A 17,598-nucleotide genomic window follows, 5' to 3' on the forward strand; every position below is an offset into this window, starting at 1 on the left:
CCCCCTTCCCAAGTCTTCACAGCGGCTTCGGACTCGAGCGATGACGAAGTGCCCAAGCCCTTAGTCTCCTGAGCCAACCAAGTCTTGGAAAATGTCTTAATGCCTTGTAAGAAAAAAGTAGTCATATTAATATGCAAATGTTTTGCATGACTTCACATGGTATGATCAATATCAATTGCTTGCCTTCTCAGGGGATAGGAAGGGGCAAGATGGCAAGAGAAGCTGAAACTCAAAATTTTTTAAAATTAAACAATTTTTTTACACACAACTGAAAAATATGTAACAAAATAAAAGCTTTTTTAAAAGAAAGAAAAAACTAGTTTAACTCTCATGGGGGACAGGGGAAGGATCAGTATATTGCTTCTAGCACAGAGTCTGGCCTGGCCTAGGATGGTGCTTTGGAAGTGGAGAGGAGATGGATTGAAAAATGTTATGGTCTCTTTAAATCATAGCATGCCCACATGTAACCCTCTACAGTTCCTCCCAACAGAAGTTCTCATGCTCTTTAAATTGGTTCTGTGCCTTCCTTTGCTAAACAATGCCTAGTTGGGCAGTTCCCATCTTGGAATATCCCCTTGCTATTTCCTGGGCAAACCATAGCATCCACAAATCCCTGAGAATAGGGATAGCCCTCAGAGGTCTGGTCCCACCTATCCACATACAGGACTCCATCACTGCTCCCTCCTTTCTCTGCACTAATATTTTATCTCCTACCTTATCACCACCCAGTGACTTATAGAGGATGATGAAGTTTCTCAAGTCCAAGAGGTCCTCAGGGAACTCTTCAGCCTATGTATTGTCACATGTTTGGATAACTGTGTGCAAAGCAGACTCCAACATTCCAAAGAGATAAATGCCAGCATGATAGCATTGGAAACATGTTACCTCCTGTGCACCTTGGTCTGGCATCTACTCCATGGATGGCCCCATGTTTCCATTCCAGTATTACTCCCTGCTATGCCCTCTCCCTTACTTGGCATTCCAGCAAAACTTGACTTCTCCCTGTTCCCTGGTCACAGCCCACAGCCAAAAGACCTGGCCTGGTATCCCAAGTGTGCTAATTACTGTGACCTTGGCCATGTCACAACCTCTCTGGGCCTCAGCTCCTATTCCTATAAAATGAAGAGACTTTCAAAGAATTCAAAACCAAGAGATGCCGCACCAATGGGGAAATGGCCAAACAAATTGTGGTATATGAATTGAATGGATTATCACTCAAGCAGAAATTATAAACAGTATATTTTCAGGGATGGAGAGAAGGCAAAATGGCCAATTTTGATTACATAAAATTTAAGATTTTGCACAAACAAAAATAATGCAGCTAAAAGTAGAAGAAAATCAGGTAAATGGGGAGTGGCATGGCAAATTTCTGTGTTAAATGTCTCATTTAACATAGTGAACTGATTCAAATTCATAACAAAAACCATTCCCCTACAGATGAGTGGTCAATGGATATGAACGAAGAAAGAAATCCAACCTATCAAAATGTATATTTTTAAAGTGATTGGAATTACTAATAAAGAAATGCATATTTTAAACAACTCTGAGGTATCGCCTCACACCCATCAGATTGGCAGTCGATCAAAATAAGGGAAGAAAATGCTTGTGGGACTGTGTTAAAACAAGGACATTAATGCCCTACTGGTGGAACTGTGTGCTGGTCTAGTCATACTGGCATGTCTCCAAAGCTATTAAACAGTGTGTACCTTCTGACCAAGCATTACCACTACTAGGTCTATATGCCAGAGATCAGAACAACCTGTATAAAAATGTATAGCAGTTCTTTTTGTGATCACAAAGAACTGGATATTGATGGGATGCCCATCATTTGCGGTATGGCCAAATAAGTTGGTATCTAAATGATGGTATATTATTGGGCTGTAAGAAGTGATGAAGGGAATGGTTTCAGAGAAACCTGGGGAGACTTGTATAAACCGATGCAGAGTGAAGTGAGCAGAACTAGAACAGCTTGCACAACAATGATGGGGTAAAGACAAACAATTTCAGAGGAGCCATGATTAAGCACACCTTCCCCACCTCCTGATATGAGCAGTCATAGACTCAAGATGCTGAATTAGACACATCATCTTGGCCAACATGGGAATTTATTTTGCTTGACTATGCATATTTGCTGCAAGGATTTCATTTTTATTTTTTTTTTAGGGGGGTAGGGAGGAGAGAAGATAGATATTGAGTTCTTCACTCCAAAAAAAAGTTTGAGTTTAAAAAGAAAAGGAGGGAAAATGACAAAAGGGTGGGGCGGCCAGGTAGCACAGCGAGTAAGAGCACCGGCTCCAGTGTCAGGATGACCTGGATCAAATCTAGGCTCAGATACTCAGCACCACACCCAGAAATAACTGGCTGTATAACCTTGAGCAAGTTACTTAACCCCGATTGCTTTAAAAAAAAAAAAAGAAAATGACAAAAGGGATAATTTCAGAAAGACCTAGGAAGATTTGCATGAACTAATGCAGAGTAAGTGAATAGAGCCAGGAGAACAATTTATACAACCACACTGAAAGACTTAAGGTTTCTGATCAATGAAATGACCATGATTCCAGAGGCCCAATAATGTAGTAAGGCAATGGACTCAAGATATAGAATGAGACATAGGGTGGGGAAGAGGTACTGGGGGGCGGGGAATTGGTCCATGTAGAATTTGTTTTACTTAACTATGCATATCTGGTACCAGACAGCTGGTGGTACAGTAGATAGAGGTCTGGACTTTGAGTCAGGAAGTCTTGAGTTCAAATCCAGCCTCAAACACTTACTAGCTATGTGACCCTGGGCAAATCACTTAACCTCTGCCACATTTTTCTCATCCATAAAGGGGATAATAGCATCAATTTCCCAGAGTTATTATGAGGATAAATAAGATATTGGTAAAGTTTTTTGCAAGCCTCAAAGCACTATATAAATGGTATTTTTTTCCAGCGAGCAGACAAAAAGGGAAAGGGGGACAATGATACAGTTACTAAAAAAAAAAAAAGGCAATTGATTAATTTTTCCATACCAGAAGAGGACAGAAGGAAACAAGCCAGCTTTGATAGTTACATACTGAATTATCCTTAAAAGGAAAAGCAAGCCTTGGGGCAGCTAGGTGGCACAGTGAGTAAAAGCGCCAGCCCCAGAGTCAGGAGGACCTGAGTTCAGTTCTGGCCTCAGATACTTAACACCCACACACACAAAAACTAGCCGTGTAACCTTGGGCAAGTTACTTAACCCCAATTGCCCTCCAAAAAGGCAAAAAATAAAAATAAAGAAAACCAAGCCTTACTTAGTAGAGTCAGTTTTATGGACAAACCTATTTCTGTTCTATTTTGTAAATGAAACTGCTTGTCTAACTTAGTGTTTTAGAACTTAAAAATGAAATTAATAAAACAAAATGAAGGGGTTGACCTGGATTGAAGTACCCACCAGAAATTATACACCAAAGCCCCTTCCCAGTCACAACCTGCTAGAAGGAGACCCCTACCAGGGTCCCTGAAAACCACCTCATGGGCCACAAAAGTTAGGGAACTTTCCACCTGTGTTGCTAGAAACATACCCCAGATACAAGTCTGTTCTTGTTTTTGCTAGGTAATCAAGGCTTCATTGTTAACAACATATTATTCTATAAAAATGTACCTTGCCAAAGACTCAGGGCTGTCTTCCTTATTAGGGAGGCAGTTGCCGGCTAAATAAACGCTCCTATTAAATTGTAATTGGCATTGCTGTCCTGTTTCTGCTCAGTTGTCCACTTCAGGATGACCTCCAACGTCCCTCCCAGATCACCAGTCTATGGGCCTATGAGCCACCCTTGGCCATGGAGCTGGGAGGCCATGAGCCTTGCCCAGGTTTCCTCTTGGTTCCACAGCCCCCTCCCCCTTTCAAATAAACCTTAGAATATGCGCTTATGTGAAAGGAGTAGAGCCAAGAACACAGGAGGAAGGAAATGAAGGGTTCACCCCAAGAAACCAACCCGGGCCCAGAGAAGCAGGCTGGTCAGGAAGGCCAGGAAGGCTTAGGCCTATAAAGCAGATATGTGAAAAAGGGAGAAATGTGGGAAGAGGGGGAATGCAGCCAGAGAAGACATTGGGTTATACTAATTAGATTAATTATATTAACTAATTAGATTATACTAAAACCATCCCCCCCTTGCTGCCCCCCACCCCCAGCTGTCGGAGCCCTGGCCACACCTAGGTGCCATGGTTCTATGCTCTCTACTAGAAGGTGCACTGCCCAAGGGCAGCGGCTTGATCTTAGCCAAACAGGGCTCTCAAACGGGGTGTCTCTTCCTTAGGACCCTGCATTCCAGGGAAGCCATTGTTGAATAGGGTGGTGGGGCAGTGGAAGGGACAGGCAGGAAAGTTGCTGGTCAGTCAGCCTTTGACTTCCAACAATCTAATCCGGCAAGGAGCAGGCTCTTAATACCCTTCACCACCTGGGCCCCTCCTGTCTCTCCAGCCTCATCAGACTCCCCTCCCCCCCATCTAGCCAAACTGGGCCCTCTCCCACCTCCATACTTTTGCAGTGGCCATGCTGAATGCTTGGATTCCTTACGGCCATCCTTCAGACCCCACCTTTTCTGGGATGCTCCCCCCCACCCACCCATGGCAAGGGCCTGCCCTCCCTCCCTTGTATTTACTTTCTGGGTTATTCTGGCGATACTTTCATAAGCACTGGGGATTTCCTCTGTAATGGGGAAGGGATCATCTCCTACATTATCTTGGTAGCTGGAGTGCCAGCTGCCATGCCTAGCATACGTTAGGTGCCTAAGCAGTGTTGGCTGGTTCAGGCTGGGTGACTTCCCTCTAGGTTCTCTGGGCCCACAGGCCCAGCTTCCTGCAGACACTGCCCAGTGCCACACGGGCTCATGCCCCTGGTGCCTCTGTCACCACAGCTCCCACCACCCCACCCTTAGGCCCCATCAGCGCTGACCCAAGTGGCCAATGAAAACAAGGACTCCCAGCTTGTTCCCTGAAATTATTAATTATTCTGAAACTTAGGCACAGGATCTTCCAGTCACTCCCGCTTGGGACCATTTCTGGTCTCTAACATTCATGGGTGGACTGGGGGAGGATGGGGAGGGAAAAGGGTTTGTCCCTGAGAACTGGACTGGGATTTCTGGGGGGAGGGGATATCTAAACTCATGGCTATAGAAGGGCCAGAACTATTGATGCCCCAGCTGAAGACTGAAGACCGAAGGCAGCTGCTGAGAAGGGAGGGCCAGGGCTTAACTTGGGGGCTGTTCATTCCAGAAGGCCTCTACATCTTCTTCCTGGCCTCTTGGGTCACCCTTTCTACCTCATGCATGAATCGGAGGCAAAGCTCATCTTGCCATGGCAAGGCCACACACTGAACCGCCACGGGCATTCCCACACTATTCTTCAGGCCCTGTGAATGAAGAAAAGGGGTAGCACCTGGTATTCCAAAGAAAAAGGGGGACCATCCCCAACATAGCCCACTCACCAAGACCTGAGCACAGCAGAGCTCTCTCCAAGTCCAGGGCCATGATGCCACTGCTTCCAAGAAAGACTCATCCCCCACCCTTAGACTGAGAACTAGAAGGGACAGACTGAGCCCTAGAAAATCAAGGTGACCTGCCCAGGGTCACAAGGCCAGTGAGTGCCCCACCCATTGGATCATACTTCCACTCTCTTGTGAGAAAGATTGAAGGGAGGGAAAGTATCAAAAAATCATTAAAAGAACAGCTGCTTAGAAGGGTCTATCCAGGGTTTTGGCTGTGCCCCACACTGGCCCCTCCCCAAAGCTCTCTGGGATCCACTGTACCAATAAGATGAGGGGGCTAGACTGTGTGATAGCCCAGGGCCCCTCCTGCTCCAATGAGCAGAACCTGGGGCCTGCAGAGACTCACCTTTCGGAGCCTCAGGTCCCAAATGTCCCCAAAGCAGCCTCGATACTTATGCAGTTCCTTCTCATCCTCTGGGGTCACCATCGAGACAGGGACCACCCCAGCAGGGAAATCCAGATAATTATAGAGCATGGTGTAACTGACAGCCCCTGAAACAGCCAGGTAGCCAGGTCAACAAGGGGCCTGAGCCACAGAGGAGGAGAAAGGTAGGGATTCCACTCTGGCCCAGGTATGGGAAGTTCACCCTCTGGTGGGCAGACTCCTGCTGAAAACAATAGGCCCTCCAAGCCTTCTGGTTTGGGTTTGTTTTTTTTTTTTTGGTGGGGGGGGAGTCACCTGCAGCCTGATGTGGGTGGGACAGACAGAGGGCAGAAACTAACTCCTTGAGTTGGGGCCAGATAAAATGAAGCTAGAGGGGACAAGCCCTTGGACCCTGTACTTGGCCCTGGAAGAAGGGTGAGGCCCTAGCCCAAGGGAAGCCACTTTCCTGATTGCTGTTCAACCTGGTCGGGCCCAGCCCCTCTCTGAGCTCCCACTTTCTCCACTTCACCAAGCCCTGGCCTCTCAAGTCCTGGATTAGTAGTTCATCTCAGGATCCCCTTACACTTAAAAACTAAGGATTCCCCACCCAAGACTTTTTGTTGATGTGGGTTATAGCTATCAATATTTACCATTCCAGAAATTAAAACATCTTAGTATTATTATGGGGCGGCTAGGTGGCACCATAGAGCACTAGACCTGGAGTCAGGAAGACTTCAAATTCAGTCTCAGACACTTACTAGCTGTGTGACCCTGGGCAAGTCACTTACACTGTTTCCCTTAATCCACTAGAGAAGAAAATGGCAAATCACTCCAACATTTTTGCCAAGAAAACCCCACAAACAATATGGTCCATGGGGTCACAGAGTTAGACATGACTGAATACAACAAAGTAATATTATTTTTTGGAAACTGTAGTTGCAGATCCTTGGGTGTATAGATCTGACCCTCTGGCCCCTGATGACCAGATAACCTTAGTGAACAGCAAGAGAGTTGGAGGGTTGGGGTTCCAATGCCAGCCTCTCCAGGCCTGATCCCCAGGGACATTCCTGCCCAGTCTAAAGTCCAGAGCTCAGAGCCTGAGTAGTCTCAGCCCTCCCCTCCCACCCTAAGGGTGCAGGCCTGGATCTGGATCCAGGAGGAGGAAGCCTGGATGAATAGTGGACCCAATGTAAGTGATGGGGGGAGGGTGCTTGGGGCAGGCCAGACCATGGAAGTCCCACCTGGGACTTTGCCTGGGTAGTTGACAGTCAGAGCAGGGCTCAGCATAGGTGTCAGAAGTACATCCAAATTGAGCATTTTCCACTGGGTGATGACACTTTGACGGTATTCCTACAGGGAGAAATAGGGATTGAGGGACAGAAGGACAAGCAGGTAGACCAAGGGGCTTTCAAGTTTCCAAAGCACTTTGCCCATGACCCTGCAAGGTCAGTATTTCATGGATCCTCATTTAACAGAGAAAGAAACTGAGGTCTGGAGAGAAAAGGACTTGGCCAAGGTCACACAGTGTATGTTTAGAAGCAGGTGGCAAAGAAGCCAGATGACCCCTCAAGGCATCAGCATCCCATCCCAGGTCATCTTGGAAACAATAAACTGGCAGAGGACCGGGGGGGTAAGTATCTGGATGGAGGACAGGAGGTGGGACTGGACAGGCTACGGGGTGGAGGCGGTAATGGAAGAGGAAGCACATGAATGAGTCAGAAGTCAGACCAGACTAGCCAGAGTGGAGAGGGGTCTGCTGCTGCCTCCCAGCCTGCCCCTCACCTCCCTCAGAAGCCTCTTTCCTGAGTGTCCCTGCCCACACAGAACTCTGCAGCCCTGACCCACATCTCATCACTGGGGGCATGTCCTGCCTCCCAAATCAGATCAGGAGTTCCCAGGGGGCAGCATGGCTCTGGGATGTCTCCATTTCTCTCACAGCTGGCCTATACTGAGGGCTGGGCACTATTAAACCAGAGAAGTTGGGCCAGGAAGGAGGACCCAGGGACAGATTCTTCTGGGGCTAAGACAGACATGGAGGATCTCACTACCCAGGGGGGGCACAGCCTGGGCTTCTCCATGGGGTGCTGGGTGAGTAGAAGTAAAGAACCCCAGTCAGAGCATCCCAGAAAGGGGGTAGGTGGGCTTAGCTGAATAGAAGACTTGCCAGTCTTGCTCAGTCTCAATCATCCCAAGTCAGCCCCAAATTAGGGCAGAGCTTTGGGACTTAGGTCTCTCCAGCCTGGCAATCCTGTCTGACCCTGCTGCAGGTGGCTCTGGCATGGCCAGCCTGCCATCTTTGGACTGTGCCAAGCACTGCCACCTTGTGCCCCAGAGGTCAGCCAGCCAGTACTGGGGTACCTGACCCTCCCTCACCTGAATCTCATGATGTAAGGTCCAAAGCTCCCCCGCCGACCTGCAAGAAAGAGAAGTAACACCAGAGAAATGACGCCCCCTACCCCCACCCTATTTGGGCCTGGTACCTCATCTGGCAAGAGTAAGTTAGACTTGAATTAGTTCCCTCCAGCTCTCAGGCCTATGAGCCCCTGCCAACTCAGGCCTCCAACTGCCTCAGTTTACCTCAGGGTCCTTGAAGGGATGGGCCCCTCCATTTAGGTCTCCAGGGATAAAACACTAAGACTTAAGAGACAGAAGGAAACCCTTCTTTTGGCCCCCAAGTTGCAACAAAGCAGATTCAAGCTGTGTCCCAATCATGAGAGCTGCCCCACAGAGAAGCAGGATGCCCCTGGAGGAAGTAGGAGCCCCTCACAAGTGGAGGCTGGTTACATTATGATGAAGTTCCTTTGGGGCATTAGCAGAGCTACTGGACTCCAACTATGAAATTCTGTGACTCTGCCCTCCCAAAGGAGCTCTTCCAGGCTGCCATTCCTGATGTGTGGCCCCTGGAGACCTGGACCTTCCACTCTTTGCATTCCAATGGAGAATGCTTTTTGCTGCCCTGTCTTGGGACTCAGGACATGGGTTGGGGATAAACAGACAAACCAGGGATGGAGAAGTACTGGTCATCAGAACCCCAGGTCTGGGCAGGCAAGACCCAGAGCTCAGCTCCCAGGGCCTGAAGGGCCAAGCTGGCCTGATGTCCTTGGGGAACTGAAATGAAGCTAGAGAATGAGGACCTTGGGGAGGCTCCTGCCTCCCCCTTTCCTCTCACCACTCAATCGGAGCTTTTGGAGTCCCACTGCTACCATGCCCACCACCCACACTGGAAGATCCCCCAACAGCATCTCAGCCTGGCATACATAAGCTCTGTTCTCCAAAAAGTCCAATCTGGAATTTCCCAGCTTGACTCAACTGACTCAGGCCACCAGGGGGCAACCAAAGCCAAGTCCAGCCTGCCCAGGCAGACTGGCGCAGAAAAATGGCGACCTAAGGCAGACACCACGGCCTTAGGAGTAGTAGGGTGCTCAGAGGCCCCAACGCCGACCCTGGACTGCTGGCCCGACACTGGTGGGGGTCCCCTCCCTCCAGGGTTTCTAAGGAGTTGTCCAGACACTGGTCACTTTCCAGTTTGGCAAGATCTCAGAAGTCCAGTGGCTCAATCTGAGCCTCCTGGGCACCTAGTCAAGTCACACCTAGGTGGGAACCCCCGCTATGGCATACTTGGACACGTGGTCACCCAGGAAGTACAAAAACAAAGCCAGGTGCTGAGCCTGGCACAAGGACGGCTGAGGGTTCAAGACTTTCCCCTATTTTTTTAAGGTAAACAGACTGCCCTTCAGGCCCTATTCTGGGCCTGATTTGGAGTCACAGACCTTCAAAGAGCACTAGTTCAGCCTTAACCCGAACAAGAATTCCCTCTTGGACTTCCCAGACAAGTGGTCCACCAGCCCCTGCTTAGGTATCTGCAGTGACAGGCAGCTCACTACCTTTCTGGGCCTACTTCCCTGATGGGGAGCTCCCAGGTAGGAATGAAGCTGGGGCCTGGACAGCCTCCTTACCGGGACTTCAAGCTGCTGAGGAAGGTGGCCAGTCTTGGGAGCTATAGAGGGAAAAACATGCCTTGCTTATAGGCCCAGGCCAGACCCCTGCCACTGGCCACAGGAGAGAAGAGGGGACCAAGAGAAGCCATTCCCATTCTTCTCCCCAAGAGTAGGGACTCCTCCCATAGGCTGGTCCAATGCCCAGAATACAGCAGGGGCCCAGAATTGGGAAACAAAAGGCAGGGGAAAAGAGGGGCCCACAAGAGAACAGGAGCAAACCTTGGGGACCACCCTCAGCCCCAGCTCACCAAAGGCCAGAGAAGAAGAGACAACAGTCCTTTGATCCAATTAGGCATCCTGAGGACAATGGACATGTCCCCCAGGCATGAATCCACAGAGTCACCTTTGCTGAGGTGGGGAGAGGTGACAGGGAATGAGTCTCCTTAGGCTAAGGACACCAGCCCCTACAGAACACAGGTAGCAAGGGACAAGTACAGTCGGGGGAGACATGGGAACTCCTCTGGAGTCAGGATTCCTGGAAGTGTCAGACCAGAGGCCCTCTGAGGCCAGGGACTGGGCATTCAAAGCGGGGCTGCTCAGGCAGCCCTGGGGGAGATAGGGAGTCAAGCCAGTACCAGGCACCGGGATGGGCACACAAGGCCTTTGTGTTCCAGCTGCTGAGCAGAAGTGGGGGAGAAAGCTGGAAGTTCTGGAGTGATTTTAAAACTGGTAAAGCACTTTACAGACATTGTCTCAAAGGAGCCTCACAACAGTCTGGGGAGGGGGGGTACAGGTAGCCCCCCACCCTCAGTTTTCTTATCTGTAAAATGGGCATCATAACAGCACCTACCTGGGCAGATTGTAGTAAGGAACTGAGGTAATATATCTAAAGGGTTCCACTAACCTTAAAACACTTTATTAAAATCTGAGCTGTTGTGACAATGATGATGATAGAGTAGGGTTAACGACACCCAAAATCACACAGTTCAAAGCATCAGAAGCAAGATTCGAATCCAGGTGTTCCTAACTCTACCCACTAACTCCAGGACTCTCCCTTGAGAAGAGAAGCCCAGGCCCAAAGAAGGGGAAGGACTTGCCTTCAGTCCCTTGGCCCAGAGCTCTCTCCACCAGGGAATGGGGCTTCCAGAATTCCCTGGGGTCCACTCCCTCAGTTTATCTGCCCCCCAGCCTGCAGGAGGGAGAAGGCCTGGGTTCAACTCTAATATTTCCTTTGCTATATGACCCAGGAAAAGTCTCAGTCCCTCTGTTTCCGGTAAATGGGAACAATTAATTCCATCTGCCCTCTCACACGGGTTGTGAGTAGGGTGGTTTTGAACAGTGCAGGAAGGACTCCAGGCCAGCCCTAGTGTCATCCTTCCTCTCCCCGAGGGCAGCCAAACCCCTGGTAGGAGGGGAGAAGCCTAAGCCCATACTCACAAATTCTTCATGAAGGTTTTGCCTCCATCGCTGAAGAGCCCACCGCCCATCAGCATCTCCATGGCATAATTGATGTTGGAGGGCGTGAATGGGATGAGCTGAAGCACACAGAAGAGGTCACTTGAGACAAGGGGTCACTGAGCCAACAATAGCCAGGACCCTGAGAGCCAGCATCAGCCCCTGCCCAGCCCTCCCCAACCTGGGAGCCCAGCTGCCCCCAAGCCACAAACTGTCTCTAGAAGGTTCCTGAGAAGCCAAGGTACCACCTAGCCTGGCTATGGAGAAGACTTGAGGAAATGTACCTCCTCCCATCACTGCACAGGTCAGGGGCTATGGGGATAGGCCAGTCCACAAGGGAAGGCTGAGGAGGAGAGAGATCTATTCAGAAATAAAGGTGGTATAAAAAACAAAAGGCAGGGGCGGCCAGGTAGCACAGCGAGTAAGAGCACACCAGCTCCAGTGTTGGGATGACCTGGAGATCAAATCCCAGGCTCAGACACTCAGCACCACACCCAGAAATAACTGGCCGTGTAACCTGGAGCAAGTTACTTAACCAGGATTGCTTAAAAAAAAAAAAAAGGCATCAGCTTAAAAACAAGAGCTCGTTAGTGCCAAAAACGTCCTTAAAAATCAGTAACTCCAACCCCTCACTTATAGGGGTAGAAAACAAAGCACAAAGAAGGAAAGGGAAGGAAACCAGCACTTTTTAAACACCTACTGTATGCCAGGCTCTGGACTAAGGGCTTTACAAATATTAACTCATTTGAGCCTCGGGTGGGAGGAGGGTCCAGGCCCAGTGAGACTGCTACCACATATGAAAACCAGTCAGTGAAATTTCCAGGGGCTGCCAACAGCTGGCAGCCTCCCTACTGGCTCTGCTGACCAGTCCAGCCTCCTGTGGGCAGTGCCTTTTCCTAAGGGAGGCCAGAAGCTCCATGAGCAAGTTCTAGGCCCAGAAGCCCGGAGTCAGTTCTATCTGCCCAGGGAACACGAGGGAAGCTGTCCTCATGGTACAGAGAAAAGATTTCTTCCTTCTACCTCCTTAACCTAAGGATAATGGCATCTGAGGGCTGAAGAGGGGCCAGAGCCCTCAGGCTAGTACTGGCAAGATTCTGAGAATGGCCTGGGCACAGCAGCAAACATGTCCTCCCCTTAAAGCTGTGTGACCCTGGACAAATTCCTTCATGGCTAGGAAGCTCAGTGCCTCCTTCTCAAAAATGGGAGTAATAACCTCAACACTCCAAACCTCCCATCCTTTCCAGCCAATGCCCAATAGAAACGAGATGGATCTGCAATGGGCTGAGGCTGGCACACCAGGCATCTCCCCAGAGATGGGCCAGTGAAGGCAACATACCGTGTGGCCAGCAGCCTCCAGGAGTGCCTTGGTCTCTAGCACTGCTCGCTTCATGGAGGGGCCAGGCAAGGTATACCCATCAGACTCATGGTAGCCGATCCGCAGAGGCTTTGTGCTAGCATAGATCTGGAAGGAGGAGAAGTGGGCACCCGTGCCCTCCCTGAGCTCTCCCACCTCCCTCTGCCAAAGCTCCACAGGGATTGGACATTGGACAAACACCCAGAGACCCAATGCTTCCCTACGCTGATGCTGCAAAGATGTCATCTGGAAGCATCTAGTCTAGGGATTGGTCTCCTGTTCCCAGGCCTGAGGGGGCCCTCCCCAAACCCCTGCCTTTACCCTGGCCCTCTCTTGCAGCCTATTCCCCAGTGGCTGAGGCCAGGCCCTCACTCACCGCCTCCCTAAAGGGCACCGGGGGCACCATGGGATCCAGGAGGAACATGTCCTCAGATAGCAATGCCCTCAAGCACAAAGCAAGGCTGTCGACATCCTTGGCCATGGGCCCCACAGATGGGATGACTGGGGAGAGAAGGCTCCACATCACCTGGCTGCTAGTGTGACCGCCCAGCCCACCCCCCTGATAAAAGCCTCTGGTCAGGCTGGGCATGGTCTGGAGAAGGGACAAGGCTGGGGGTGCTCTCACAAATTAGAGAGCTATCCCCTTGTGGTCTGTGTGTCCCCAATGACTGGAAGAAGGCCCTGGGTGCAGCTTTGGCATCTCTGCCTACTCTGTGGAGCCCAAGACATCCATCCCAAGTTGCAGCAGGATGAGTGGAGAGCTCTCCCCTTTCTCTTTTCATCCTTTATCTGTGGTCCACAAATGAGGAAACGGAGATACGAAGCACCTCAGTGCCTCTGGGCTCACTCAGTGGGCCTGCCTGCTGGACAAAGCTATCCCCACCTGGCAGTGGGAGGGGCAAAAAGAGCAGTTCTGTCTGCTGGCCCAGACACTGCCCCCCGCCCTATGACCATCCATTGGGCTTCATCCTCCCAAAGGAGGGCCACTCCCCGCTGCATGCCTCACCTGCCAGCTGCCCATTGACACAGTTCTTCATCCCACGCTTGCTAGAATGGAGACAAGGAACAACATCTGCACAGCATGAACACATCCACATCACAGCTCCTTCTGAGCCCTCTGAGGGAGGGAGGAAGGCTGGGGAGACCCTCTTACAGAGCAGGGATCAGAATAAGGCAGCATGGGTACAGTGGGTCCCCAGCCTCAAAGCCTTTCTCCTGGTATAACGGCTGCAGACTCAACCTCAAGAGAAGAGGGGAGAGAGCAGAGAGGGAGAGGACAGGAAGGGAGGAGATGAGAGGGAGAAAGGGAACAGAAAAAAAGGAGAGAGAAGCAGAGTGGACAAAGAGACAGAAAGAGGGAGACAAAGATAGAAAAGGATGGGGAAGAAGGGAGAGTGAAAGAGAAGAGAGATGGAAGGACGGAGGGAGAAGGGAGCCAGAGGAGAGTCCCTTCCTTGCAGGCCAATTAGAGGTTCCAGAAGAAGAGAGGCTTTAGACCTGAAAAGGGCCCAGGAGTATGGGCCCTATGTCCTTCATTCTTTGCTGAGGGAGCCTCAGTGGGATTCCCCTCCCCCTAGGGTTCCCCAGTCCAATTACCTGATCCTGCCTGAAGTAGGCTTGAGGCCACAGATGCCACAGAAGGCTGCAGGGAAGCGGATGCTGCCCCCGATGTCGCTGCCCAAGCCTAAGATGGATCCACCACCCGCTATGAGGGCACCCTCCCCACCTGAAGACCCACCAGGGCTCTTGGAAAAATTCAGGGGGTTCAGAGTACGGCCAAATATAGGGTTGCTGCAGTCGAAGCTGTGGGAAGAAATCCACAGCTGGGACTCAAAAGAGAACACTACTCTGAGCACCCTCCCTGCAGCCCCAACAGGTCACCAAGTCCTGTGGGTTCTCCCCATAGCTTGGGCCCTTACCACCACTAACCCTCCTCACCCAGCTCCCAGCCCCAGCCCCAGTCCCAGTGCACACTCTTGGCACAGCTCCCAACCCCCTGCCCACACCCCTGGCCCAGCTTCCAGCCCCTTGCACACAGCCCCAGTCCAGCTCCAGGCCCCAGCCCAGCTCCCAGTCCCCTGCCCACAACCCCCGTCCAGCTCCTGGTCACTGACCTGTACATGGACTGGGGCACATTGGTGTGCACAAAAGGAATAGCCCCCTGCTTCTTCAACACCTGCACCACCACAGAGTCCTCCGTGGCCGGGAAGCCAATGTTCTGGCACAGGCCCAGAGTAGAATCCAGGTCCTAGAGAGAGGTGGGGAGGGGGGAGTACCAAGGATCACTGCCATCCAGCCCAATACTCATCACAGAGTACACTAAGATCCCCTGGATCCCTCAGAAAACCTCTGTGCCAGGATGGCACACACTCACTGCTTCAATATAACATGGGAACAGGGAGACCCCCGGGGCAGGGGGCATACCTTGCACTGGAAACATTCCTTGAGGCTGATGGGGACTCCATAGAGGAGGCCACCCACCTCGGGCTGCCGGGCCACCTCTGCCAGCTGGGCCTTGCAGTCGCCCAGGTAGTTGGTCACGCAGTTGATCTCTTTGGTTACCTCCAAGGCCTGGCCAGGGCACAAGAACCAAATCAATTCCCAACCATGACCTGGTCCAAACCACCCCCCCCCAATAGTCAGTCCTGAAAACCCAGAACCCAGAGAGGAAGGAACCCAAGAGACTATAAGCTAGCCCTGTCATGATAAAAAAGGGGAAACTGAAGCTCTACCCCCAAAGTTCTTGTTCTGGGTCCAGCTGTGACCTGCCCTTGGAGAGCACCCAACCTGGCTGGGGAGATGGGATCCCCCAAGCTGGAGGCAAGAAGAAATCTTTTAAGGCTGAGAGAGAGAAGGTCCAGCCCAGAGCACTTGGGGTGTGATTATACTCCCAACACACTCAGTTACCCATACACAGTTCACAGCCACCCAAATCCTACATAGTACCCCAGCCTCACCCTGCCATGTTCTGGGTAGTGCTGAAGTTCAGGCAGGGATCAGCCAGGGGTCTCCCAGAACACAGTAAGTGTTGTGGACTAGAGGGAGCCCCCCCCCCCACACACACACACAATGCAGCAGTATGTCCACCTCCCTCTGGCTCTGCCACCTATCTGACCTTGTCCTTGGGGGCCCAGGAGTGCTGCTGTCTGGCAGACACTTAAGGGGCCATGCCAAGTTGTGCCTGTCCCAGGGCACTCAGCCCCCTTACCTTGCCCAAGTAGCTGTATAGGGCGGCTTCTGGGGACACCTCTTGGTTCTTGAGCTTCTGGACCAGCTGGGCCAGGGGCAGGACCAGCACAGTCTCTTCGTCTAGCCCTGGGTTCTGAGGGAACCAAGAGAGGGACGAGGTTCAGCCCAGCTGTGCAGCCTGGCAGGCCCATGCACCCACATGGGCCTACCGGTGCCAAGGCTCCCTATGGGCAGGTGGGGACATGCCACTGCCTCCCTGGCACTAGCTAGGTGACCCAGGCCAAGTCACTGAGGATAAGTGAGACTTCATCCCTTGAGATCCTCCCTGATTTGGATATTTCAGGTGGTGGGGGGCTCATGATGGCAGGCCATTCTACTGGGAAACAGCTCTGGGTGTTCTATGTCAAAGGGACTTTACCTCTTCTTGTTCCTACCCTGCCCAGTTCTGCCCTCCAGAGCCCAGCAGAACTTTTCTAATCACCCCCCAAGCCCTCCAGAAACCTAAGTCATGCTGAGTTGCCCTAGGGAAAACGCCACGATCAAAGACTGAGCTGGAAAAGCCCGGAGCTCCCCAGTCCCAGAGCCTGGGCTCCCCTGGGCCCCTCCACCCCTCCTCAGACCCACAACGACCCTATGGAAATAAGCCAGGGCTGTCTCAGTCCGACCAACAGGGGCCAAAGGTCAGGGGCTGGGCCGTGGGTGGGGCCTCGTGTAGCATCGATGGTGGAGGGGGCCCCAGGTGGGCTAGCGCAGCAGGCGGACCACGCTCCCCCAGGGCCACGGCCACTCCCGCCCCGCAGCGGGGCGCACCTGCCCGACCCCGCCCCGGGGCTCACCTGACTGCGGAACGCTCGCACGCTCCGGCCCATAGCCTCCAGGGCCTCCTCCTGCTGGCGGGAGCCCCTGCTGAGCACCTGCCGGCGGCCCCGCACGGCCCAGCAGCGAAGAGCCACGGCCACCGCCACCAGGCAGCACGCCAGGGCTGCCCCCCCCAGCCCGGAGCCCTCGAGCAGCTGCTCCCGGGCCATAAGCGCGTTCTGGGCGGGCAGACGGAGGAACGGATCGAGAGGGACCATAGGCCGACAGACAGCAGCGGGAGCCCCGAGGGGGGAGGAGAGAAGGCAATGGTTAAGGCAGGCCCCGCCCCCAGCCGCAGGCCCCGCCCCCTTCCCGGACCCCGCCCCTTCCCTGGCCAGCGGCCAGCCCGGGTTGCCTGGACAACGGCTCGGAGGCGGGAGAAGGGGCCGTGTTCTCGCCCAGGTCTGGAGGGAGCACCTGCGTGGGGCACACGTGCGCACACACACTCACACACGAGCGCGCACCACGTGCAGGTGCCACTCCCCCCTCCCTCAAGGGGAACGCAAGTTCACACTTTCCCCTCCTCCCCTCCCCCCACCCTGGGGCCAAATTCACAGGCGCTTCCCCCACATCCCCACCCCCCATAAATTCACAGGAACCCCTACACACAGTAGCCAACTCACACTCGCTGCACCCTCCCTCCCCCCATCCCCCAAGGCTTACCCTTCCCCCCTCCCCCCACAGCTCACCCTCTGCTGAGGGGGTGGCTAGGAGGCACAGTGAACAGAGCACTGGCCCTGGAGTCAGGAGGATCTGAGTTCAAATCCGACCTCAGACACTTAACACAAAAACTAGTAGGACAAGTCACTTAACCCCAACTGCTCTCCAAAAAGCAAAACAAAACAGCGATAACTGCCTATGCGCCTCACAGAATTATTGAAAAAAAAGGGGGGGGCGACTAGTTGGAGCCTCCTCATACACACCCCCAG

The 17,598-nt window shown here is 52.3% G+C and overlaps 1 protein-coding gene across 1 annotated transcript; it reads right to left on the bottom strand.

The window, feature by feature from the left end:
• Positions 1 to 4,952: 4,952 nt before the first annotated feature.
• LOC138165015 (fatty-acid amide hydrolase 1-like) lies at positions 4,953 to 16,920 on the bottom strand. The gene is made up of 15 exons (XM_069093074.1): positions 16,648 to 16,920; positions 15,831 to 15,944; positions 15,047 to 15,193; positions 14,737 to 14,870; positions 14,219 to 14,425; positions 13,629 to 13,669; positions 12,999 to 13,123; positions 12,605 to 12,730; positions 11,251 to 11,348; positions 10,122 to 10,221; positions 9,832 to 9,872; positions 8,249 to 8,288; positions 7,117 to 7,225; positions 5,858 to 6,003; positions 4,953 to 5,376 (listed from the first exon to the last, which is right to left on the bottom strand). The coding sequence occupies exons 1-15, from the start codon at positions 16,885 to 16,887 to the stop codon at positions 5,248 to 5,250; spliced, it is 1,797 nt and encodes a 598-aa protein (XP_068949175.1). The 5' UTR covers positions 16,888 to 16,920; the 3' UTR covers positions 4,953 to 5,247.
• Positions 16,921 to 17,598: the final 678 nt, after the last annotated feature.

This window comes from Petaurus breviceps, unplaced genomic scaffold (genome assembly GCF_028583685.1).
Source record: "Petaurus breviceps papuanus isolate PSGF00001 unplaced genomic scaffold, PetGlider_PUasm1.0 207, whole genome shotgun sequence".
Lineage (NCBI taxonomy): Eukaryota > Metazoa > Chordata > Mammalia > Diprotodontia > Petauridae > Petaurus > Petaurus breviceps.

Bases quoted from the DNA above. Each gene is read 5' to 3' on its own strand.
- LOC138165015 (XM_069093074.1), bottom strand. From the start codon at position 16,887: ATGGTCCCTCTCGATCCGTTCCTCCGTCTGCCCGCCCAGAACGCGCTT. The intron at 15,945-16,647 runs GTGAGCCCCGGG...TGGTTCCCTCAG, and splicing joins TGCGAGCGTTCCGCAGTCAG to AACCCAGGGCTAGACGAAGA. The intron at 15,194-15,830 runs GTAAGGGGGCTG...TGCCCTGGCCAG, and splicing joins TATACAGCTACTTGGGCAAG to GCCTTGGAGGTAACCAAAGA.